The sequence below is a fragment of the Sminthopsis crassicaudata genome, chromosome 4 (assembly GCF_048593235.1).
Source record: "Sminthopsis crassicaudata isolate SCR6 chromosome 4, ASM4859323v1, whole genome shotgun sequence".
NCBI classification, from domain to species: Eukaryota; Metazoa; Chordata; class Mammalia; order Dasyuromorphia; family Dasyuridae; genus Sminthopsis; species Sminthopsis crassicaudata.
Window position 1 is genome coordinate 320,882,534 of NC_133620.1, and position 24,779 is coordinate 320,907,312.

Here is a 24,779-nt window from a genome sequence, read left to right on the forward strand (position 1 = left end):
AGTCAAATGAGAGAATGTGATGCTGATTTTGAGGAAAACATATCTTCTTTAAAAAAGAAGACAGTCCCTAACTTCCTTCTATAGTGCCTTAGGGAGCATTTTTAAAGCTCTGTGTAGCAGGATAAGGTACACAGGCTTACTCAAGAAAGGAAGTCACATTGAGAGTCCATCTGTCCTAGGGTAATAACCTTCGAGCTATGGGAGCTGAGGCTCTGGGCAAACTCCTTCGACAAAACAAGTCCATTCAAAGGTAAGAGGGTGACTCCCCGCCTCCCTTCTCATCAACATGGCTCAGGGTTCTTCCTAATGAGAAAAGCTCCCAAACCATTCTCCTATTCATTTCCATGAGCTTTCATGGGTATAAGTTGCTTTTCTATGTCAAGCCTCTTCAGTCCTGACAATGGCTTTTTTCACAGCCTTATTCTAGAGTGGAACAACCTGGGGATGTGGGAAGAAAGTTTTTCTCTCTTCTGTGAGGGGCTTAGGGCCAATACTACTCTGCAGCAACTAGACCTCCGAAACAATCAGATCAACCACAAGGGGGCAGAAGAGCTGGCCATGGCCTTGAAGAACAATTCTACTCTTCAAGATATAGGTAAGGAAGTTCCATCCAGACTTGATGCCACTGACCTAGCAGCAGGAGAAAGTTGTCTCTCCTTAATTTTCCTGGCCATAGAACTAGAGCGGGCCTTAGGGTGCAAAGGGAATTTGGGACACAATTTGGAAAATGAACAACGATAAGAAGAATAGTTAGCATTCCCTATAGCACTTTTTAAGATGTGTGAAAGCACTTTATAAATCCCATCTCATTTGATCCCACACCAACTCTGGGAGTTTGTTATTATTCCCCTTGTGACAGTTGAGGAAACTAAGCCAAGTAGACTTGCCCAAGGTCATAACGCTAGTAAGTTTCTGAGGCCACATTTGAACTCATATCTTCCTGAGACCAGTCTGGCTCTCTATCCATTGAACCACTAGGGAACTAGCTAATGTTTCCTATACTGCTGTCACACCTATACAAATTAGCATCCTCTCTGTACCCTGACCATTTTAAGCATTTTGCCATCCTCCTTCTTTACTTACTATTGCAGTTTTCATGTTTTTCAAAAAGTGGCAGGTAAGCAAATGTACACTTCTAATTGAGGAAGAAATGGTGACTTGAAATAGAGCTTTTCCTTTTTTTCCCCAAATCAAAGCGCGAGTTTGATCCCTTATACTGCCTCCTGCTCTACTTTAGGTTCCATAGCTGCTGTCTTTTGATTCCATAGTACCTTTAATTAAAATGGGAGAATTAGCAACTAATGGCAAGACTTCTTTTTTATTCTTCTGTCCTCTGGTGGTGTTCTCTGTCCCTGATGTTGTCACGTTTCCCCTTCAGATCTTCGTTGGAATAACATTGGACTCTTGGGAGGCCGGGCAATTGTAAATTGTCTTTCCAACAACAAGACCCTAAGGAAGCTTGAGCTAGCTGGAAACAACATCCCAGGGGATGTCTTGAAAGCTGTTGGTAAGTGGCAGGGCTGTAGGGAACTGGAACAGCTCAGAACTGTCTTGAAATGAGATATAAAAACAGTTCTGAGACCTGGAGAATCCCTCTGATTGAATCCTGTCTCTTGAGAAAGTTAAATATTGTGTGGAGATGTCAGCTGGGTAGGAAAGAATCTAACTCCATAGGACTAGTATTCAGTAGAGAAGTTTCTTTTCCATATCTATCTATTGATAGTATAAGACTTTTTCTCTAAGAAAGTGTTTTGTGAAAGCACTGGAAGTAATAAGTTTTATTCCAGCATCAGTAATTTCTAATGAGGTAACTTAGAAATCCAAACTAGAGTGGAACATCCTATGGTTTTAAGATTTGCAAAATGCTTTACATCAAATACAAAGTGTTTTTACAAACTTTAAGGCACAGGTAAGTAGTAGCAACTATTATTGATGAAATCAGCATAGCCTGAGAATTTTCTCTTCTTCTCTGTTCACTGGGCTGGTGCCAGAGAAGTCAATGCTTCTACAGGACCCTAGGATCTTATCTATATGAGCAAGACTCCCTGGAGATTTTAAGGGCCACTGTAATAGTAATTTTACATTTATTTAATGTTTTAAAATTTACACAAAGTATTTTCATTTCAGTAATCCTGTGAGGGATTAGTTGTACAAATATTGTCTCCATTTTACAGGTGGGGAAACTCTGAGAGGATGAGTTGCCCAGAGACTCCTAGCTAGCTAGTACGTTTCTGAGGCAGAATTTGAATTCAGGTCTGCTTCCAGTTAGGTACTCCGTCCATTGTACCAAACTACCTTTTGGGAAAAATAATGATGCACTAAACGTTCATTTATTCACTTGGGTGGGGAGGTAGAGATATGTTCTAGTTTGTCAACTGTCCAAAAAGAATTAAAAGTTATAGCCCACTTTTTCTATATTCCTTACCATATTCTAAGTCCCTTCCTATATCTTCTCAGTATTCTCAGGAATGGAAATTCATTTTAAAATTACCCTAAATGAAAATTCAAGAAGATTCCTGAAGTAGTATCACATGCAGTTCATACTTATTTATCATTTGAGATTATTAGATATCTCATCTATTGTAATAGTTGTAAATTTGTAAAAGTGACTAGAATAGATAGCACATCTGGTTGGTAGTCCTTAGTGTCCTGAGACCTATCCTTAGCTGTAGTTTCTGGACAGGCCAAAAGAACAGTCTGGCTATAAGTGGGTTATCTAGCTCTTTGCCATGTAATGTGACAATTTTCCCAGAATGAAGAGGGATAAAGGGGTTGACACTGCTTTCATCTCACAGAACAAGCCATGGATCACAACTTAGACAGGCAGGTGTCACTCCAGGAAAATCAGAACCGGACCTATGTGCTAAGCAAAGAAGTCCAAAACCTTAAAGAAGAGAAATCCAAACAGGTAAGCAATTTTCCTTCTCACTTGCCATCTCACCTCTGTCACAGGGAGGAAGCCGCTTATAGCATAGACTCCTCCCTGGAGGATATATCTGCAGCTTGTGCTTATGTTTGTATTGCGTACCCTCAGGGAGATGATTTCCTTAGTCCTGTTCATTATAGACATTGTGTTGGTGAAGAGAAGACAAGTCTTCTTTCCCCTTTCTTCCTACTCTTTTAAGATTTCTCTCCCTCTCAGAAAAGGAGTTGTTAAATCAGCTCATCCTTTTTTTGGTCATCATTAGGTATGCCATCCACTTCTCCCTTTTGTTTTTTCAGTATCTCCCTAGTCAAGTCCCTTCATCTGATTCTCCTGTTTTTCTGACTCGATGTTCTGCTCTTGGACCCCAGAATCTCTCAGTCCCAAGTGTTTGTTCTTCCTAGTAGTTGACAGCCTAGTGATACAGGAGTCCTTTGGTTAGATGAAGTGTGAAATTAGAAGGATAGACTTCTTGGCATAACCTGATCGTTACTTAGTTTTCTGCTGATTTGGAATTAGGTCCTTTGTCCCAGATTTCAATTAAAATGTTAGGATTCACCATTTTTATATGGCTTATATCTGTTTTTTTCCAGTTCCTGAACCTGATGGATACAATTGATAAACAGAGAGAAGAGATTTCTAGGAATTGCAGGTGAGCAGTTCAGAAGGAGATGAGAAGTGGCTGTTTTATGGAATATTTGGGTTTGTTTCAACAGTTATCTCTCTTGCCATTCCTTAGGACATCGGCAGTCCGAGTGAGTCAGCTTCAAGAGGCCCTGAATGAGCGTCACTCCATCATCAACTCCCTCAAGGCCAAGTATGTAATAGGCTGGGCTGGAGTAGGCAGGATGTTGATTTGGGCTACCCCTAGTAGGTTCCCTGAAGGTATCAAAATATATTAATCACCTCTTCTGTCCCTAACTTTCACAGAGTTGTCACAACATGAGAACACACGGGCATGGGCATTTCAGACCATCAGGGAAAAATAGTGAATTGGTGGCATCAAGTGTGCTTTTAAAAAAATGATGCATAATAAAGAGTTGGATTGGATGAATTTTGAATTTAAGAGCTAAGTTTTGAAGGGGTGGGATAGAATATGGACTGGCAGAAAAAAGGAAAGGATGGAAGGGGTAAGTTTGGCTGGGTTTGGTTTTTTAGATAGATTAATTGGAATAGAGAGATTAAGGTAATGGAAAAGAAGGAAGGGGGAGTTTTTAAAAGTCAGGCTGGGTTTAAAGCAGTGATCAGAAGAAACTTGTACAGTCTTAAAAAGCATCCCTCCTAAACACAGACTTTCCATATGGATCTCACACAGCACTTTGTTATGCAGTTTTCTAGTGCGATTGTTATGTTTTTATAGTTCCTTGTATTTTGTTTTATCCTCCCAAACAGATTTCTTACATCTCCCTAACCCATTGTGCTGTACCCAGGAGGCACTGGATAAGCTCTAATCTAATAAATCTCTTCTTTAATCGTATAGGCTGCAGATGAATGAGGCTGCCTTGGCCCTATCTGAGCAGAAGGTCCAAGACTTAAGTGAGATGTTGACCACTGCACAGAAGGAGCAAATAAACTTATCACAGCGACAATCCAAGGAACTGAAGCTAGAGCAGCAGGTATACTGGACGAGGGACTCAGTGATCCAGGGGAAGATTGGGCAATAGGTAGATGAATTAGGAGGGATATCATGTAGGCCTCGGAGTTATGGCAGAAAGAGCTTTATCCAAGTTGCTTCTCATCTTATTGTATTCCTAGGAAGCTGCAGATCGGGAATCTAAACTATTGAAAGAAGTGGCTGCATCCAATGAAAGAAATATGCTTCTACGCAGCCAGGTATGGTAGGGGATCAGGCCAAGGCTAACAGACTGGAGCATGTTTTTATGTTCTAGCTAAGGAGCAGCAGCTCTGTCTAGGCAGAGTTGTCTAGAGGTAGAGTTGAGTGGGCCTGATATCACTGATGTCAAACTTACAAAGAAACAGAAACCACTATACCACATAGAAAAACACATATTAACATTAGTTATGTTTTCTTGTATTTTTATTAAAATATTCCCCAATTATATTTTTAAATTTGGTTCAGGTTGCACTGGAGCAACATGTTTGACACCTCTGTTCTAAATTATGTTGGCCTTTTAGGTGGATGAATTAGAGCGAAAGAGCAAGACTCAGCAGGAGCGGCTATTCCTGACAAAACAGGAATTGACCAACATAACATCGGAGCTGAAGCTACGATTAACTCAGGCTGAAGGTGAGTGCTGGGGGAGGGTTGGGGGGAGTGGGGAGCAGGACCCTAAAGGACAGCAAGATCACATGGGAACACCAGTCCACTTTTCTGGAAAAGTGTGACCCATATCTCCCTATTTTGAGTTTCCAGAGCGCCTGGAAATGGAGAAGAGGAGATTCAAACAAAGCTTAGAAGATTCTGAAAACCTCCGACTAAAAGAGGTAAAGAAGCATCCAAACCTGTCTTGTGGAGAAGTAGAACTTTAGAGCCTCCTTAGTCTCTCAAGCTTATGTTGTGTTTATTGGTGTCTCCAAACCCACCAGGGGCACTTTGATAAGCTAACCTGCACTACATCTGTCTAATGGGATAGACGGGTTGGGGAGTGGTTTCTGGAAGACTACAGTTCTTCAGGGACTTAGAAGAGCAGAAAACTGAGAAGAAACCTTGTAGACTGTCTAGGCCAAACTCTTCATTTTACAGAGGAGGAAGCAAAGCCAGGGAAGTAAAGTGGCCTGCCAGAAATCACTCAGAGAAGTGGTAGCAGAGTTAGAATTAAACCTAGGTCTCCTAATGCTTGGTTATTCATAGGCCAACCGTGTTTTTTTATAGTTAGTCGAAAGAGTGTGGCAGACTAAAGGTAGAGTTGGATCTTGTATCCTTCTGACACACCCTGGCGGTGAACCCTTGGGCAAATCCCTTTAGCCTTCTAGTCCTGAAAGTATAGATTTGTACCAGCAGAGGAAGCTCCTTACTGGGAATTTCTCTACATTGATTTATGACTGGTTAAAAAAACCTAAAAAAACTGAATTGTGCTTTACCATTTACAAAATAACTTCCTACATTCTTATTTAATCCTTATAATAATCTTGAAAAATAGGTTGTTCAGATACTATTGACCCCCATTTTGGATGCATTTAGGGAACTGAGAATCAGAGAAGTTAGTTCAAGGTCAACTGGTTAAGTAGTTAGAGGAGGGATTTTTATTGAGGCCTCCTAATTCCCAGATTCTGAGGCTACCTGCCTTACTCAAAACCTACTTATGCTATCAGTAAAGAGAGCAGTCAGAACATCTTAAAATTAGGAAGTTAATTTCTCCTTGAAAATGAATTTACTTTCAAATGGATAAACAATCTTTCCACCTCAGTTCCCCCCCCCCCCCAATAATAGAATTAGAGACTTTTTGGGCCTTCAACTTAGCTCTTTTCAGAAGGAAGTAAATGGGATTCAGAAGGGATCCAGAGGCTGTTGGGAAAACTATTAGGGAGAAGGTCTTCTCCAGTCTTCAAGCACTACATCTTTGTTACTGAACAGGTAGAACACTTGACTCGTCGAATGGAGGAGAGTGAACGAGCCTTACAAGAGAGGATACAAAAGCTGGAGACAGTACGAATCTCCCTGGAGGAGGTAAGCATTCATAATGTAGGTGGGTGGGGGTAGGTAGGTGGAGATTCTTACCCACAACTAACATATCTCAGAGTAAAAAATTGGAAATAAGCCTCTGGAGTGTGGAGTTATCACCCATCCTTCCTACCTTCCTTGTACTTCAGGGTCAGCAGAAGTCTAGTGGACCTGGATTTAAGAATATTCTGACTTCTGAGTTACCCTCTTATTTTCTCTTCTAGTGTCTGCTTCTTAGTTTGATCTTTTTAAGGGAAATACCCAGAAACCCAGAAGTGACCTAGGAAGCAGGCTGTGGTGAAGCAAGGCTTCAGCTGGATTGGAAGTGACAACCCAGAGCTTAAGGCAAAGGATGAAAGGATCCTCCTTTTTCTAAGGCCATTTATTTCTCATAATGCATTTGGGGGAGGGGTAGGAGGTGAGAGATACCCTGGCAAAAAGCTCTGTTAAGAAAATAGCTGAGGGGCAGCCAGATGGTGTAGTGGATAGAGCTCCAGTCCTGAAGTCAGGAGGACCTGAGTTCAAATCTAACCTCAGACACTTAATACTTCCTAGCTGTGTGACCCTGGGCAAGTCATTTAACTCCAATTGCCTCAGCCAAAAAAAAAAAAAAAAAAAAAGTTCAGTACAATGGGCTAAAGTTGAAAAGTATTATGGCAAAATGGATGTTACTGTTCGTCCTTCATTCTCCAAGAGGACCATGACATCAGGGAGGTGATGCCATGACATGCAAGTGAATTGGATTTAAGGGAGAGGAAGATTGTGCAAGGTCCCCTGTCCCACTTTTCTCTCCAAAACCATCTGGGTCCAGTGGCCAGAATATAGATCAGGACTGGAAATGGCCTGGATGCAGTGGGAGACTTTGGCCTTCTTAAGCTCAGGTCTTCAACAGGTCTCAGTTTGATTAGGGCCACACTAAGTTCAAGTCTCACATCTGACATACACTGGCTGGGTGATCCTAGCAAGTCTTTTAAGTTTCAGTGTCCCCAGACAACTCTGATTCTTTAGGTTAAGAATAATTGTTCATCATCATTGGTAAAAGTTTTTTCTTTTGGGGAAATTCCTTCTACAGTGAAATTACAAGTCCAAGCTTTCCACCCCCAGAAAGGCTGACTTTGGCCAAAGTCCTGCTAAGTGGTTAGAGCAAGGTCACTTCCTGAGGATGGGTATGAGTGACTTAAACTCGACCTAAACATTTCATGTCTATGTTGGAATAGGAGGTGAACCGAGTGAAGAAAGCTATATTGGCTGAGCGAAGTCAGGCAGAGGAGGAGATGATAAAGGCCAAGAGCCAAGTACGCCTGGAAATGGTAAGTTGGTCAACACTGAAATCTGAACTCTTTATTGGTATTGAGGGATATAAGACAAAAATGGAATGCTTGAGAATAGAAGTCAAGAGTCCCTAGTTTTAAGAGGTTACAAATCTAATGGGGGAGGCAGGACACATGAAGAGAGCTTGAGAAGACATTTAAACAAGTACCAATGTAATTTACAGATCAGTTTAAAGGAAGGACAGGGACACACATGTGCAAAAGCGTTTGTGGCAGCACTTTTCATAGTGGAAAAAAACTAGAAACGGAGTGGAAAAAGTTGGAGAAAGGCTGAATAAATTGTGCTATATAAATGTTATGGAATATTATTATTCTATAAGAAACATGATTTCAGAAAGGCCTGGAGAGACTTACATGAACTGATGCTAAGTGAAATGAGCAGAACCAGGAGATCATTGTACATGGCAACATCAATATTAGACGATGATCAATTCTGATGAACATGACTTTCCAACAATGAGATAACTGATGCCAGTTCCAATGATCTTATAAAGAGAGTCATCTACACCCAGAGAGAGGACTGTGGGAACTGAGTGTGGATCATAACATAACATTTTTACTCTTTTTGTTGTTCACTTGCATTTTGTTTTCTTACTCATTTACTTTCCTTTTTTTGATCTGATTTCTCTTCTGCGGCAAAAGAATTGTACAACTATATGCATATTGGATTTAACATATATTTTAACATGTTTAACATATATTGAATTGCTTGCCATCTAGGGGAGGGGGGTAGGGGAGAAAATTTGAAACACAAGGCTATGCAAGGGTCAATATTGTCAAATTATCCGTGCATATATTTTGAAAATAAAAAGCTTAATAAAGCTTTTTTAATAAAAAATTTACAGATCAAATTTTATTACAACAAATTTCATTGCAGTGATTATTTTCCCTAGTTAAAAATTTTTTAATCCACAGCTTTTGACCCATTCATTTTGGCTTTTTTCCCCCCCCTGAGGCAATTGGGGTTAAGTGACTTGCCCAGGGTCACACAGCTAGGAAGTGTTAAATATCTTAGGCCACATTTGAACTCAGATCCTCATGATTTCAGAGCTGGTGCTCTATCCATCGCACCAACTAGCTGCCTCTGACCCATTGATTTCTTTTTTTTATTAATTTTATAATTATAACATTTTTTTTGACAGTACATATGCATAGGTAATTTTTTTTTTCTTCACAACATTATCCCTTGTACTCCCTTCTGTTCTGAATTTTTCCCCTCCTTCCCTCCACCCCCTCCCCTAGATGGCAGGCATTCCCATATATATTATATCTTATATCTAATAGTATATGCTTGGTACAATATATATGTGCAGAACCGAATTTTTTTGTTGTTGCAAAGGAAGAATTGTATTCAGAAGGTAAAAATAATCTGGAAAGAAAAACAAAAAACAAACAAACAAACAAAAAATGCTCACAGTTTACACTCATTTCCCAGTGTTCCTTTTCTGGGTGTAGCTAATTCTGTCCATCATTGATCAATTGGAATTGGATTAGCTCTTCTCTATGTTGAAGATATCCACTTCCATCAGAATACATCCTCATACAATATCATTGTTGAAGTGTATAATGATCTCCTGGTTCTGCTCATTTCACTTAGCATCAGTTGATGTAAGTCTCTCCAAGCCTCTCTGTATTTCTCCTGTTGGTCATTTCTTACAGAACAATAATATTCCATAACATTCATATACCATAATTTACCCAACCATTCTCCAAATAATGGACATCCATTCATTTTCCAGTTTCTAGCCACTACAAAAAGGGCTGCCACAAACACCCTGACACATACAGGTCCCTTTCCCTTCTCTAGTATTTCCTTGGGATATAAGCCCAGTAGTAGCACTGCTAGGTCAAAGGGTATGCACATTTTGATAACTTTTTGGGCATAATTCCAGATTGCTCTCCAGAATGGTTGGATTCTTTCACAACTCCACCAACAACGTATCAGTGTCCCAGTTTTCCCACAGCCCCTCCAACATTCATCATTATTTGTTCCTGTCATCTTAGCCAATCTGACAGGTGTGTAGTGGTATCTCAGAGTTGTCTTAATTTGCATTTCTCTGATCAGTAGTGATTTGGAACACTCATATGAGTGGAAATAGTTTTAATTTCATCATCTGAAAATTGTCTGTTCATATCCTTTGACCATTTATCAATTGGAGGATGGCTTGATTTCTTATAGAGTCAATTTTCTGTATATTTTGGAGATGAGGCCTTTATCAGAACCTTTAACTGTAAAAATGTTTTCCCAATTTGTTACTTCCCTTCTAATCTTGTTTGCATTAGTTTTGTTTGTGCAGAAACTTTTTAATTTGATGTAATCAAAATTTTCTATTTTTTGATCAATAATGATCTCTAGTTCTCCTTTGGACACAAATTCCTTCCTCCTCCACAAGTCTGAGAGAGACTATCCTATGTTCCTCTAATTTATTTATGATCTCGTGCTTTATGCCTAAATCTTGGACCCATTTTGATCTTATCTTAGTATGTGGTGTTAAATGTGGGTCCATGCCTAGTTTCTACCATTGACCCATTGATTTCAAGCAGTATTGTATGCAACAAAGGAACTGAACAACTGCTCCTAATTGTAAAGTTGTAAAATTCTTTTGTTACTGTGGAGAAGGCATTGAGTTGGGTTCAGTTCATTCATTAGATTTTAAGAAGTCCTGGGAGCAGGACTAATGCAGTAGAAAGTATTGGAGGAGGGGAAGCCAAGACCCTTCTAGGGATGCTCTCTCAGGGTGACAGTCCACAGTACTGACCAATCTTTTCCCAGTCATTGTTGTTCTTTGCAACTTGCAGCAACAGCGAGTGACTCATCTGGAAGAGAAAATACGGCTGATTTCCCAGGCTCGGGATGAAGCTCAGGAATACTGCCTCCAGCAGAAACAAGCTGTGGCTGAAAGCCAGACCAAGAACAACCAGATAAGCCTTCAGATGGAAGCTGTGAGGCGACAGCTAGAAGAGCTGCAGGTGGTGAGTGAATAGGGCCTTCCCTGCAGACAGGCCACAGCTAAGCTCTCACTTCCTTTCCTCACAGTATTTCCCCCAATAGGAGGTGAGAGACAAGGAACAGGAGAAGGTGGCTGAGGTGAACAAGGTGCGAGTGGAGTTGCAGGAGCAGATCGGCCACCTGCAGGCAGAGAGGACAGCCCAGGAAGGCTTAAAGGAGAAGATTGCAGCCCTGGAAAGGCAGATCAAAGGTGAGGTCTCTAGCTGAAACAGCAGCACAGGTAGGCTCCTCTTTCCTGAGTGAGAGGAGACAGGCAAATGCCTCTTACTTCTGGTCTGTCTGCTGCACATGGCATTATTCAAGACAGAGGGATCTAAGCTCACTGAACTTCTCTCCCCACAGTGATGTCAAGCAGCCACCGGGAGGCTCTACTGGACAAAGAGAGTGAGAATGCTTCTATCAGGGAAAAGCTGAGGCTCAAGAATGCTGAGATCAACAGGCTGCGGGAGGAGGAGGCCCAGCGAGCAAGCTTTCTACAGAACGCCATCTTGGCTTATGTACAAGGCTCTCCCCTGGGGACTACAAACCCTGACAACTAATAAGAGTTAAGGGAGATTTGGGACTGGGTATAAAGCAGAGGTAATGGTGGCAGCAAGACAAAAGGAGCTCAACTCTGCTTGCTTATGAGACATCCTCCATCTTCTTAGGTCCTCCTTGGAACCTAAGATGAAAAATACAGAATGAGACCTTCCTGAGCATTTGAGGATTCCTCATGGAAGTACAGTTGATGCCAGAGAACTACTATCAAGGGAGGTGGGAAATCTGGGTTTCTCCCAACTTTCTTCCCTTCCTTCACCTCTTTCACACAAGGCAAAATGGCTTTCCTATCCCATCTCCAACTTAAAGCTACACTGATGACCGAGGAGAATGGAGGCTACCATGCTGTGTTTTTTGAAAAATGCATTTTAGATGTGATTTGAATTTCATTGTCCCAAAGGAATTTCCCCAGTCTAGGTCTAAGTGAAAAGTCTTGGCTGGTCAGTGCCCACTGTGTCAGAAGTAAATCTATGGGCATTGCCTTTGTTTATAAAGCAGATCAGCTAACCAAATGCACCCTGGGATCCAAGGACTTAACAATTCCCTTCTCTGCCCTTTGCTATAGCTCAAAGGAAATGTGAGATGTGCTTCAGACATCTCTACTACAAATGTTCACATGGACTATTTGTACTTGCTCTATGGTGGGAATCTTCTAAGCTCATATTGGTCTTTTCAGCCACAGTCAACACACTGTATCTTGACCCTGACATAGTGATGTCATTTTGGTCCTCTTTGAGCACCAAGGGCAGCCACCAATCTTTGCCCCTCCAACCTATTTTGAGAATCATGTGCCTTAAAGAGAGTGCTGGAAGATGACAGGAAACCTGGAGCAGAACTAAATTTGAACTCTGCGATATCTCTGCCCAAGAGCTAGCTGGGGGTTTATGTGTGTGTGTGTGTGTTTGCGTGTGCCTAAAGGTGTGCCAGTTACAAAGCAGATAATGTTATGAACACTCTTAAAATTGAACCTTGAGACTCACTCAGTGGACATTGTTTTGCACACTGTTGGGGCCCAGCCCTACAGTTGGCATGGTGATTTTTTTTAATTGTTTGGCATATTTCTGAAATACAGAGCTTGTGCATTTCATGATACACCAGGGCTTCCGGTGCTTGTGCATCGCTCTCCCTGAACACAAGACCCTATCTGCTATCGTCTTGTGCTGCCTTCCTTAAAGACTTAACTCTTCCTTAATAAGTCTTCACCCTTTTGGCAATGGTGGCCACATGGCAACCTCCAGCAGCTGCCAGGAAAGGGGCCTTGGAATTTCCCCTTGTTTAACAAAGGCTTGTTCAGAGAACATCTGAGTATCTTTGTATGTATGTGGATGCCAAAATCTACCTCCCTGTAAAAAGTATTCTCTCCAGGGAGTTTTGAATTCCTGAAAGTTCCCCTTCCCCACTCCCCCATCACCAAGGTTTGTGTCACTCAATCAAATTCTTATTCATCAATTGATATTTGAGTGCCTGCTATTGAAAAGGTATTGGCCCCTGCTTGCAGCTCCAGGGGGTATCTAAAACATATTCCAGCTATTGCTTTGGTGTAGATAAGAGCAAGAAAAAGGAATCGGAGTTTGTTTTGTGCCTTCACCTTTCGAAGGTAAACACTGAGAGCATCATAATGTTGAAGCAAGCAGAGCCTGGCCCTGAGGAAGTGGATAATGTAGTGAGGGAGAAGCTGCTGCTCTCTTTTTGTGAGTGGTACATTTCTTCTCTCCTTTACTATGGCCCTCTGCCTCATTCTCCAAATGCCTCAAATTAAAACCAAACAGCACAAGACCTACTTAATAGAGGCACAGAGCTAGGTGCTAAGGTTACAAAGACAAAACCAAAACTAGCTAGCTCCAGGAACTTGGGAATCTCCTGCCAGGGTACATTCAGTACACTGATAATTAGAATGCAAAATAATTGTTGGAGTTTTCTCCTTAGTAACTGGCGAGAAGATAGGAGATGTTAGTTTTCACGAGGATGGATGGCCACAGCCCTGGCTGAAGTCCTGCGGCCCCACAAGGATCCCTTTACTCCTCCATCCCAACCTGCAGGCGTGTCCTGCCGCCCGGCACTCCCCCCGTGAGTGTGGGAGGAACCATCTCCGCATTGCCAGAAAACGGGGCAAAATTGAGTTACCCATCCCAGAGGTCTTAGGGAGCCCGTTTGGGAGGAGCTAAGCCCCTGCCGCCCCATTGACCCTGGGCCACAGAGTTACCTCCGCCCGAGTGGGCGGGGAATGGTCTGGGGTTCCACCTCCCACCTTCGCGGCGCCCGCCCGCTCTTCAGCCTCGGGTCTTCGGCTGTCTCCGGCCGCGGCGCTCGGCTGTCTCCCGCCCCTGCCGCTCGCTCGCTCCGGCCCGGCCCCTTCGACTGTACAGTCCCCGCGGTGGCTGCGGCTCTGGGGCATTTCCCTGCGGTTCAGCTCGCAGACCCCGGCTCCCGCGCAGCCGGCTCCTGGCCCCGGGCACATGCAGGCGATCAAATGCGTGGTGGTCGGCGACGGGTGAGCCCGGGGCGGGCCAGGGGACCGGGGCGGAGGGGCGGTGAATCTGGCTCTGGGGGTACTGGGATCTACTCTGGGGGCCAGTGGGCGGAGTCTGGGGCACCACCCTGGCTTGAGAGGTTGGGGCTGGGTCCCGTGCAAGGCTACTAAGGGTGGGTCTGCATTTCGGGGTGGGGGCAGGGTCCGGGGGAATGAAAAGGCACGTCCGCTGGCTGCTGAGAACCCACGAGGCCAGGTGACTGGGCTGACACCTGCTCGGGGAAACAGCCCGAGCCGGGCGCGGCGTGTCCCCGCCGCCCCCCATCGGAGGGCACACATGTGCCACGCCCTGACAGCGTTGTCCCTTTGGGGCTGAGCAAGAACCTAGGCGGCCCCTCGGTCAGCATCTGGTCTGGAACGGAGGTAGAGAGGGAATAATGGGCGGGGGTGGGGTGGGTTGCCGGCCCCAGGAAAGGGCAGTAACATGAGGGGTCGAAGAAATGAAGTGATTGCTTCACGGTTGGTCAGGGGCGGATGCTACGGAGATTAATTTTTACATCAGGTAGGAATGACCTGGAGGTCTCTTCCAACTCCAAAATTCCCCCCCCCCCCCATCTTCAGACCTTGTCTACCCGCATTTTCAATTCGCTGGACTCCGAGGACAACAGCTGTATGATTTTTTGCTTTTGTTTTCCTAGCACTTTGCCCAGATTATTGAATTGAGTATGAATTTCTTTCCCAGGTGTCCCAACCCATTTCCCTCGATTCCTCCTTTTGAGTCCTTTGATTCCTACTGGCCTAGTGACACAGGAGGCAGAGTACAGTGGAGGAATAACTACTTCATCCCCTCCAATAGACTTTGAGGAGTTCCAGCACTTGCTTATTTCCTCCTCTCTTTACCATAGACCCGAGGTTGCTATTGAGCCAGCCAATCATTAAAATCAGCCTGGCACTGTCTTAGGTGCCTCTCTCTTCCTTTTTTCATCCACTTTGTACCCTTTCTAAATTCACTTAAATTGTTAGAATACCCATCACTTCCTGTTCTTACGTTAACCCCACCCAACAAGTTCCATTTCTCTAATTCCTTTCCACTTCTTGGGCCTCCCCAGAAAAGCTGGACCTGGGAGAGGCATGTAGAACCATGGGGAAACCATGTAGAACCCAGACTTCTGTCTCCTCATTGCAGTCCTTGGGCTACAACATCCCAAAGAGAAAGGGTAGATCCCTCAAATGGGAGGGTTCATTGGGGAAGGCTATGGACAAGACTTTGGGAATCATCCTCTGGTTAATGCCATTTTTCCCTAAAGAGCCGTGGGGAAGACATGCCTGCTAATCAGCTACACCACCAATGCCTTCCCTGGAGAATACATCCCTACTGTGTGAGCATCTGGGACCTGGGGAATCTTCTGGTCTTGGAACAGGGCACTTGAAGACACCCAGCTAGAAGGGACATGAAAGACAAGGGCTCCGAAAAGGAATGCATGTATGGGTTTGGCCCTTGACTGTGGAAGAGAAGAGAGGGCCTTGGAGATGGGAGAGCAAATACAAAGTTTGCTACAATCTATATTCCCTGGGGACATAGTGTTCCTGATTGAAGGGTTTGAGAGGAGGAGGCAGGGCAGTGGTGGTGACGCTAAAACTTTTGAAGATCCCTATGCAGAACTCTAGGAGGGAATCCAGGTGCCAAATCCCTCAATTCTGACTTCCATCTCTTGTCCCTCCAGTTTTGACAATTACTCAGCCAATGTGATGGTAGATGGAAAGCCAGTGAACCTGGGACTTTGGGATACAGCTGGGCAGGAAGACTATGATCGGCTTCGACCCCTCTCTTATCCCCAGACTGTATGTAGTCTCTGCAGTTCCCTGTTTCCTCTGGGGCTCTGGGAAGAAATGAAATTTCAATATCCAGATTTGGAGGTCAGGATTGGGATTCTACAGCTGGGCAAGATAGGTAAAGTAGAGGGTGGGGAAAACTTCTTTTACCACCAAACCACTGATCACCCTTTCCTACATAGGATGTCTTCCTGATCTGTTTCTCCCTGGTGAGTCCAGCTTCCTTCGAGAATGTTCGTGCCAAGGTACAATATGGGCAAGGGAAGGAAAGAAGGCCATTCCTAGGAACACTAGGCCCTTTTCTTCCTTTTCTAAAAGCATGAGGCCCAGGGAAGGAGAGAGACCCATGGCTAGAGAACATGGACCATGGATAAACCCCTTAGCATTCTGTACCTCTTCCCATAGTGGTACCCTGAGGTGCGACATCATTGTCCTAATACACCAATAATCCTTGTGGGCACCAAGCTTGACCTTCGAGATGACAAGGACACCATTGAACGGCTTCGGGACAAGAAGCTGGCCCCCATCACTTACCCCCAGGGCCTGGCCATGGCCCGAGAGATTGGTGAGTCAGGGCAATGGGAAGTAGAAGGGGGATAACAAGCCCCTTGATAAGCCACTTAATAAGATCAGGATGTTGTCACTCTCATCTTCAGCCTGAGACTTTTTCTGCTTGCTCCCAGGCTCTGTCAAATACCTGGAGTGCTCAGCATTGACTCAGCGGGGGCTCAAGACAGTGTTTGATGAAGCTATTCGGGCAGTGCTGTGTCCCCCACCCATTAAGAAACCTGGAAAGAAGTGTACTGTGTTCTAAACCTTGCCCAGAGTCTCCTACTCCAGGGGGCCTGAGTGGTGAGAAGGGCTAGAAGCCCAAGAGCCAGGAGGTTGGGATAATGTCTCAAACCCCTAAGTATGGTGTCATTGTTCAAATGTTTGATTTCCCTTCAGTCTGAGATGACGTGTGTGTAGGGAGTGGGAATATAGAATGGGAGTGGGGTGGGAAAGGGAGGCTTGGGGCTCTGGAAAAGAAAGATCAGCACAAGGAGCAGGCCATGCTGTCCTGGAGGGACTGGAGGGAGGGCTGATAAGGGAGAGAGGAAGCCACTGTTCCCTCCTACTCAGGTCTGGGAAGCACAGCCTGAAGCTTCCTCCCACTCTGCTCTGTACCCAGAGATCCAGGAATCCAGGTCTCCAGCTAGCACAGGAGGGAGCAGGGTCTCTCTCAGAGAGGAAAAGGGGCATGACTAGGGTAGCCCTGGGATGAGCTTCCCAGGTTGGGGAGGGTGGGGGTGGAAGTATATGATTGTGGGGTCTATTCATCTTGTCCCAGGACAGGGCCATCATCCCTTATTTTATACAATAAACATTCTCCATGAACACAGGCCTTTCCTTTCTTGGGAGCTGACCCTGTCCTGAGCACAGTTAGCTTGCTTTTCTAAGTCATTACAGAGGGAACGATAGCTTTCCTTGATGGTTACTTTGTAAGCCAAGAGTCCTTCCTATACTATTGCTGGTCTCAATTTTTCCTCAAAAGCCCCAAATTGGTTTTGACCCAGCTTGTCCTGAGCCCAAAGATCTAACTTAATGTGTAGGGTGACTTTGGATACTTAAAAGCCTGAACTAGACTGGACTCTCCAAGACGCTGGACACTGGTGTCACAATTTCCCTGCTCTACCTCTACAACAGTACCCCTCCCTCTTTAGGCAGAATAACCTGCATTCAAGGAGCAGATTATAAACATTTAATGGGCACACAAAGCAGATTCCTCTCTCTGGTTCAGGATGCAGGCCTCCTAACCCACCAGATACCCTCCATCTACCAGCAGAGCAGAGCCAGTAGTCATGGCACTTTGGTCACTCAGCAGGAAAAGAATGCTGTTCACCACGTCTTCTACCTCTGCAAGGGGAATGGGGTGATATCTAGAGCTTGGGAGGCAGGTATGTCTCCCTGATCTGTTAGGCTCCAACTCCCACCTGCCCCTTCCACTTTGAGGATTATGCATTCTTGTGCCCCTGGCAAATGCAAGGGGTGGAGTTCTGCTCTATGCCTCTTGGAAGGCCCCCAAAGAGAAACAATTGGGGAGAAAAGGGAGGGAGCAGATGGTATTTAGCCTTGAGGACTTACCTGCAAACTTGCCCAGTGGGATTCGACGTAGCATGGGCTCTGACTTCTGGGTGTCACTCCAGTTGGCCCTGCCCATGGCAGTCATCACTACCGTAGGATTCACTGTATTCACTCGGATCTGGGTTAGAAAGATTTGGGTTGACCTTTCGGGCCATGGCCACATCTGGGAAATCTCACAATCTGAGCTGAAAGGGATCTCAGGAAAGTGGCCCAACCCTCCAGGTCATGAGGCCTCTCTGTTTATCCAGCTCTTGTCTGAAGACCCCTACCTTCACTTCCTCCTGAAGCAGCCTCCTTTCACTTGGGGTTAGTTCTAATTGTTCTAAAGATATTCTTTATTCCCCTGATAACAAGCTTACATTTGCTTCTTTCAAACTTTTATCCATTTTATCCATTCAGCCAGGCACTGGGATCATGGCAAACAAATCTAACATTTCTTCCAAAAAAATAACCATATTGAACACAGTTATAACAAAATATTTTCTTCTTGACTTTCTTGTTTTTGTTTGAAGCAATAAGGGTTAAGTGACTTGTTCTAGGTCAAACAGCTAGTAAGTTTCTGAGATCACATTTGAACTCAGATCCTCCTCACTCCAGGACCAGTGCAGTATCCACCATGCCACTTAGCTCACCAAAAGACTTGTTTAGTCCAACTGACTTCCTGTGACCCCATTTTGGGGTTTTCTGGGCCAAGACACCAGAGTAGTTTGCCATTTCCCCCTCCAGCTCATTAAACAGATGAGGAAACTAAGGCAAACAGTTAAGTGACTTGCCCAGGATCACACAGCTTGTGTCTGAGGACAGATTTGAATTCAGATATTCTTGCCTCCAGGTCTTATGACATATCTACAACAGCACCTAAGCAGTCCCCAAGGACACTAACTTGAGATACAATTGCATGCAGCCTGTCTTCCAAATCCTAACTTCTCTTTAATGTGCTTCCTAATATGTGGCACCCAGAATTGAAGAGACTATTCTAGCTCTGGGCTTCCCAGGGCAGAGGAGGGCAGAACTTTATTTTCCTGATAAGAAGAAAACATCTGGGTTTTCTTACAAGTAGATTTAGATGTCTCAGCTCTCACCTTGTGGGGTCCCAACTCCAGAGCCATCACCTTGGTTAGCATATCCATGGCACTTTTTGTGGAGCCTGGTGAGAGATCATGGGGTGGAAAGCAAGAGAGTAAAAGAGTTAAGTCAGTTATTTAGAAGAATTAAGAGAAATAGTTGGCAAATATTCAGAGGGAGAAGTACCCAAAGGTCAGGAACTGTGTTTTTGCCTTTCTTTGTCTCCCCAATATTCAGCACGGTGCTTAGCATGCAGTAGGTGCTTAATAAATGCTTGTTGATTGGCCAAGATAGTCAGGATTAGGGAACTCAACAGTTGGAGGCAGGTTGGGGTAACGGGAAGACTAAGCCTTAGTCTGAATGTCAAAAGACTTGGTATCCAGTCCTGCCTTTCACCAATTTCCTATGGATACTTCACTGAGCAACCTTTTTTTCACCTGTAAAGGGCTTTAATTACATGATCTCTCAGGTTCCTTCCAGCTCCAGGAAACTGGAGCTTAGTGGTTCAAATTGTTGAAATGAACTGCTATAGAAAGGACAATGAAGGAAGGCAAACTGGGGTGGGTACTCACAATAGATGGCATGATCCTTTAAGGCACAATGGGAGGCCTGGCTGGAGACATTGACAATAGCTCCTGGGGCTCCCCGGGCTATCAATCCCTTGGAAATGATCTATAAATCGGAGAAAGTCAGGGATTGAAACAGAAGAATGAAAGGGAAGAAGGTTTGAACAAGGGACTTCAAAAAATCCTTGTGATCCCCAAATTTGGTGTCACAACTCACCTGGGACACTTGGACCACTGACCGAAAATTCACATCAAAAGATCTGGGGATAGACATCAGACAGTCATAGCTAGAAGAGAAAAAAAGCTTCCCAACCAGAGCTAAAGGACCTAGCTCCTTCCTTAGAGCAATTAAGGTAGATTTTCATTTTCTCTGGAGGGGAAAACTTCCAGTGTGGATATCTAGAGTCCTAACCCGCCATCCTCCCTTTGTATTTTTATTTTTTTTGCCCCCTAGGACTTACCTATCACAAGCCTCCTTAGTGACTTTCAAGAAAGGCTGAAGCAAGGCTACACCTGCATTGTTCACCAACAGGTCCACAGGGCCGATGTTGCTCAGAGCCCGCTCGGTGGCTTCCCAGTCTCCCAGATCCACACACACAGTCTCTATTCCTGGGCACTTCAGGGGATTGAAAAAGATGTTAGGTAACAATGGGAGAAAAGCTTCCCATGGAGAGTTCCTGAACTCAGTTGGGAGTTCAGAAAGAAGGAACAAAATTGAGAGAGTGGGAAAGTGGTGTGGTCAGACGATAACGAAAAGACCACAGGCTCCAATAATCTGGGAATTTTTCCATTAATGGATTTAAAGGATGAAGTGGAAGTACCTTAAAATGACTTACAAAATGACATTGGCAGGAAGAGGTGCTTCTTGAGTTTCCAGAAGATTCCTGTAGCCCCTGGCAAAGTTTCTGGGTACTTTAAGGCCCTTCAGAAAACAGGATCCCTCAGTTCTAAATATTGAGCCACTGCTGGATTTCTCAGGGAAACTGAAGGTTCCTTGCCCTGCCCATTCCTTACACTTTTTTTTTTGGATGGGTGAGATAGGGGGCAGTTGAGGTTGAATGACTTACCTAGGATCATGCTTCTAGTTAAGTATTTGAGGAGTCACAGGTCTTCTTGATTCCAGGGTTCTAACCATTGTGATACCTCCTCACACACTCAACTTCCTCTACTCACAATAGCCAGAAGTCAGATTACTTAAGAAACTTTGCTGGGGGGAGCAGCCTCTGCTCCAGTAGTGCCAGGGCTGTGCCCAGTGTGACCTCTGAGGTCCTCAGATGGAATGGACATGGATATGTAGAATACAGACAAGAAGGAGAACAGAATTAGGGGCTAAATTAGAAGGTGATTCTCACAGTATAGCCCCAAGACCTGAAGCATCAACTCTGTAGAGTGGAAGAGGCATTGAAGGCGAGAGAAATATTAAATAGCCTGCATTAAAGTTTTATTTCTTTCTGAGGCTGGGGTTAAGTGACTTGCCCAGGGTCACACAGTGTCTGAGACCAGATTTGAACTCGGGTCCTCCTGAATTCTGGGCTGGTGCTCTAACCACTGCGCCACCTAGCTGCCCTGCACTTTGCACATGCCATTTGTGGTACATCTAAACTCGGAAGAGCGCATTGGCGGGAGTTCCTGTGTTTGTGGGACATGGGATTCCACATCTGCCATTGACCAATTCTAAGCAAATCACTGAGCCCCTTTAGACTTGTTTCTTCATCTGTAAAACGACATAATACTAAACGAGAGGCACCGGAATTTGGAAGGGGGCAAGCCTGCATAAGGGAGTACTGGCTTCCGGTTCCCACAGGGATCCTAGCCCAGAGCCAGCGCTGTAACTGCTCGGTGCCCCGGGCAGCGGCTCGGGAGAAGCGATTTTCTCCTCAGGGGTTCTCTTCATGAATGAAACCACAGAGAAGCTTAAAAACAATTCTAACACCCAGCCTCCCTGGCAGTGAGGATCACACGACTGGCACAAAGGGCTTCGCAAACCTAGAAATGCTCCGGGTGAAACGCCCGCGGCCACGATTCTGTTACATTATCCCCGTTTTAAAGATAAGGAAGCGAGGTCCAACAAGTATAAGGACCCGGTCTAATATTAGAGCTGAGAGCGAAAGTGACGCTAGACCTTTTGCACCAAGTTCAACTTTGTGGCTTCGGGACCCCCGGGTTTTGCTGCTGTTTTTGGTGGGGAAGACAGGCACGAGAGGCGTGGCTGACCCGCGGGTCAGCGGGCGTTCGGCAGCCTCCTCCGGACTCACGTGCCCAGATGGCTAGGAGCAAGGTTCTAGTGGGCGGGACGAGCCTCGGCTAGCAGGCGCTGCTGGGCCCCGTTACCTCCTGGGCCAGGCTGCTCAGGTCCTCCTGGGTCCGGCTCACCGCGACCACCTGGGCTCCGCTGGCGAGCAGCGCCTTGGCCGTGTCCCTCCCGATGCCTGAAACGTCCAAAGAGGCGCAGGGATGGATTCTTTAGGGATGGCCCGCATTTGAGTCCTTTTGACCGCTCGGCTCCCAGGGCCCTCGACTCTTGCCCCAACCCCACCTGCAGCATGGGCCCCGGCCCCACCTTTGCCGGCTCCGGTGACCAGCGCCCGGCGCCCGACGAAACTTCGCTGCATTTCGATAGCTTTTATCCCTCTTGCACTGGAAAGGGTTCTGAAGTCCACCGCTGCAGCCCGGGCCCAACCCGGGGAAAGAAGGAGGGGAGGAAAGACAGTATATCCAATCAGAAGTCGCTTTATAGGAGGGGAGGCGGTACCATTCGAATAGCTTCGGCCATATTAGCATGGCCCGGGGTGGGGCCGGCCGAGAGGTTGTGATTGGCTAAAAGCTGGGACGAAGGCGGAGCTGTGGTCCGGGAGGCCCGGGCCGCCCTCTTTAACTCTCCCGGCCCCGGTCTCCCACTACCTAGTCTGGCGGAGGAGAGTCCTCCTGCCCTTGATCCGTGCGGGTACCCGTATCTAGTATAATGTCATTAAATAAGTGCGCGTTTATGTGTTAGGCCCCGACATACACGCTTCCCTTCCACATCGTCTACGCCGGCCTTCCTGGTGGTCACTCACCTCGCCCCTCGGCGCCCGTTTGCTTTTTTTTTGGGAGGAAAGTCCCTGGGCTGCTCGGAAGTCCCCAATAGCAAATAACGGGACCCGTGGGATGCAGCTTGAACTAGAGCAACCAAAGGCTAACTGCCTCCTGAATCTTCAAGATACAGAGGGAGCTCACACTAGGAGGAGGAAGTCGGTGCAAAAATATAGGTTACCTAAAGCAAGAAAATCCAGGTCAGCACTGACCTAAATGTGCAGCAAGGGGTAGAGTATATCCCTGACACAAAATCCCAATTTATGAACTAACAGTGGAGAGATGACTAAACCAAAGAAGTCACTAATCAGTTTCAAACTTATTATAAATCTAAAGATACCTGGGGAAAAAATGGATCAGCTCTGGATCAAATGCTCAAAGGAAAAAAATGGATCCTACACAGGGACTATATGAATAGCTAGAAGAAATAAAATGAGAGCTTTAAAAATGAAATAAAATGCGTGGAAGAAAAAAAATTGGGAGAGGATTAAGTAACTTAGAAAATAAAGTAGTAAAACTTATTACTATTTCCCCAAAATCAAAAGGGGAAAAAATTAATAACCTATGTGATTTCAAAAACAAGTGGCCTGGAAAACAAGAGATATAATTTAAGAATTAATGAATTTCCTGAAAACCACAATAAACACAAAGTCAGAACAATTTTTATCTTTAAATTAATTTTTTTTGAGGCATTTGGGGTTGTGACTTGCTCAAGTTCATCCAGCTAATAAGTATCTGAACAAAGATTTGAACTCAGGTTCTCCTGACTCCAGTATTCTCTATCCACTACACCACCTAACTGCTCCTAAAAAAACATTTTTCAATTAGCATTTATTTTTTAGTTCTTTCTATATCCCTTTCCCAACTGAAAAAGAACAATAAAGCCTTTTAACAATACATAATGTCTGACAAAACAAATTCCTATATCAGCCAAATCCAAAAATATTTATGATTCATTCTGAATATTGGATCCATCATCCCTGTCAGAAAGTGGATTAAAGCACCACCCTGACATGCAAGATAAATTCCTGCAAAAAATTCCAGTGACACCCTAGGAAATATCTATAGCATATCATATAATGCTCACTATTTAGCATTTAAAGTTTTTCACATTTCCCTGCCTCTTCAGGCTTTTTCCCTCTATGTACTTTGTAATAGTGACAATAGCTTTCTTAATGCTTCTCCCAGGAGACACTCCATCTCCTGATTCAGTGGCCTTTTCTCTGATTGCCCCCCAAGTCTGGAATATTTTCTGTCCTATTTTTGCTTCCTGGCTTCCTTCACTTCCTTCAAATCTCAGCTTAAGTCATACTTTCAATAAGAAGTTTTTCTAGATTCCCTTAAATGCCAGTGTCTTCTCTCTGAAATTGCTTCCACTTTACTCTTTATTTATATTTTTGGTACATAGCTGTTTCCATGTTATCTCCTCCATTAGAATATCAACTCCTTGAGAACAGACTCTTTTTATCTCCAACACTTAGCACAGTGTCTGACATATAATGAGCATTTAATTATCATCCGTCCTCTGGAATTGTGATTGATTACCAAAGTAAACAAAGTTCTTAAATCTTCAAAATTGTATTTACAATGTTGTTATTGTATAAATTGTTTTCCTGATTCTGTTTACTTCACTGTGAATCAGTTCATAGAGTCCACATTTCTCTTCCTTTTGTCATTTTTTATGGCTCAATTATATTGTTCCATTATATTCATATATATGAGTCCTTTGATCTCAGAGGTGAAATGAAGTGGGAGACTCATAGAGTATGATAAGAGCTCCCGTTTATTATGCCATATAACCTTGTTGATATACTTTTTTGCAAGCATGATCAGCAAGCTTTTAGTAGGCAATGCCCAATCATTCAAAGAAGCAGCTCGTGGGCTTTGCAAATACATGGTATCTGCCAATGGGAGCAGGGTCAACTCAGCAATTTAGCAATCTGCTCACAGGCCAGAGCCCTGTCAAAGCATCCCTGCTTGAGCAACTAACTGTGACCCTCAGACTGAACTGTTCCCATGGTCATGAATCATTCATTGTTCCTTGCTTAACAAGGGTGTTTCTGCAACATGGCATCATGTTATTACGCACCAAAGGTAGAGGTGGCCTCTGTACTCCCTCTTGGCAGAGTCCCATACCCTAGCAATTCCCCTCTTTTATCTTTTAGATAAAAAGTTCTTTCTTGAGCTGTAACCTCTGAAAGGATGGTGGAGAAAGATCCATAAAAG

The 24,779-nt window shown here is 44.5% G+C and overlaps 3 protein-coding genes across 7 annotated transcripts in view; 2 read left to right on the forward strand and 1 right to left on the reverse strand.

Moving 5' to 3' along the window:
• LRRC45 (leucine rich repeat containing 45) overlaps positions 1 to 11,754 on the forward strand; it is a 16,767-nt gene extending 5,013 nt beyond the window's left edge. Inside the window, exons 4-18 of the mRNA XM_074260467.1 lie at positions 180 to 250; positions 417 to 595; positions 1,379 to 1,507; positions 2,796 to 2,908; positions 3,517 to 3,575; positions 3,663 to 3,740; positions 4,404 to 4,539; positions 4,679 to 4,756; positions 5,060 to 5,171; positions 5,298 to 5,368; positions 6,459 to 6,551; positions 7,763 to 7,855; positions 10,676 to 10,849; positions 10,929 to 11,076; positions 11,229 to 11,754. Of these exons, the coding sequence (XP_074116568.1) occupies positions 180 to 250; positions 417 to 595; positions 1,379 to 1,507; positions 2,796 to 2,908; positions 3,517 to 3,575; positions 3,663 to 3,740; positions 4,404 to 4,539; positions 4,679 to 4,756; positions 5,060 to 5,171; positions 5,298 to 5,368; positions 6,459 to 6,551; positions 7,763 to 7,855; positions 10,676 to 10,849; positions 10,929 to 11,076; positions 11,229 to 11,425 (1,731 nt within the window). The 3' untranslated portion in view covers positions 11,426 to 11,754. The remainder of the gene's footprint in view (positions 1 to 179; positions 251 to 416; positions 596 to 1,378; positions 1,508 to 2,795; positions 2,909 to 3,516; positions 3,576 to 3,662; positions 3,741 to 4,403; positions 4,540 to 4,678; positions 4,757 to 5,059; positions 5,172 to 5,297; positions 5,369 to 6,458; positions 6,552 to 7,762; positions 7,856 to 10,675; positions 10,850 to 10,928; positions 11,077 to 11,228) is intronic.
• Positions 11,755 to 13,615: 1,861 nt separating this feature from the next.
• On the forward strand, positions 13,616 to 17,100 carry RAC3 (Rac family small GTPase 3). 4 transcript variants are annotated; one of them, XM_074260473.1, is made up of 6 exons: positions 13,616 to 13,914; positions 15,201 to 15,272; positions 15,618 to 15,810; positions 15,909 to 15,971; positions 16,132 to 16,291; positions 16,410 to 17,100. In XM_074260473.1, exons 1-6 carry the CDS (start codon positions 13,880 to 13,882, stop codon positions 16,538 to 16,540), a joined length of 654 nt encoding a protein of 217 aa, XP_074116574.1. In that variant the 5' UTR covers positions 13,616 to 13,879; the 3' UTR covers positions 16,541 to 17,100. The 4 variants fall into 4 exon arrangements, with proteins under 4 accessions (XP_074116574.1, XP_074116575.1, XP_074116576.1 ...); XM_074260474.1 differs by having other exon boundaries at positions 13,625 to 13,914; positions 15,618 to 15,735; XM_074260475.1 differs by having other exon boundaries at positions 13,708 to 13,914; positions 15,618 to 15,735; positions 16,132 to 16,295; positions 16,410 to 16,604.
• A 350-nt stretch (positions 17,101 to 17,450) lies between these two features.
• DCXR (dicarbonyl and L-xylulose reductase) lies at positions 17,451 to 22,184 on the reverse strand. 2 transcript variants are annotated; one of them, XM_074260470.1, is made up of 8 exons: positions 22,042 to 22,184; positions 21,813 to 21,910; positions 19,943 to 20,097; positions 19,699 to 19,741; positions 19,488 to 19,587; positions 18,933 to 18,997; positions 17,851 to 17,968; positions 17,451 to 17,622 (listed from the first exon to the last, which is right to left on the reverse strand). In XM_074260470.1, exons 1-8 carry the CDS (start codon positions 22,091 to 22,093, stop codon positions 17,519 to 17,521), a joined length of 735 nt encoding a protein of 244 aa, XP_074116571.1. In that variant the 5' UTR covers positions 22,094 to 22,184; the 3' UTR covers positions 17,451 to 17,518. The 2 variants fall into 2 exon arrangements, with proteins under 2 accessions (XP_074116571.1, XP_074116572.1); XM_074260471.1 differs by having other exon boundaries at positions 17,451 to 17,651.
• Positions 22,185 to 24,779: the final 2,595 nt, after the last annotated feature.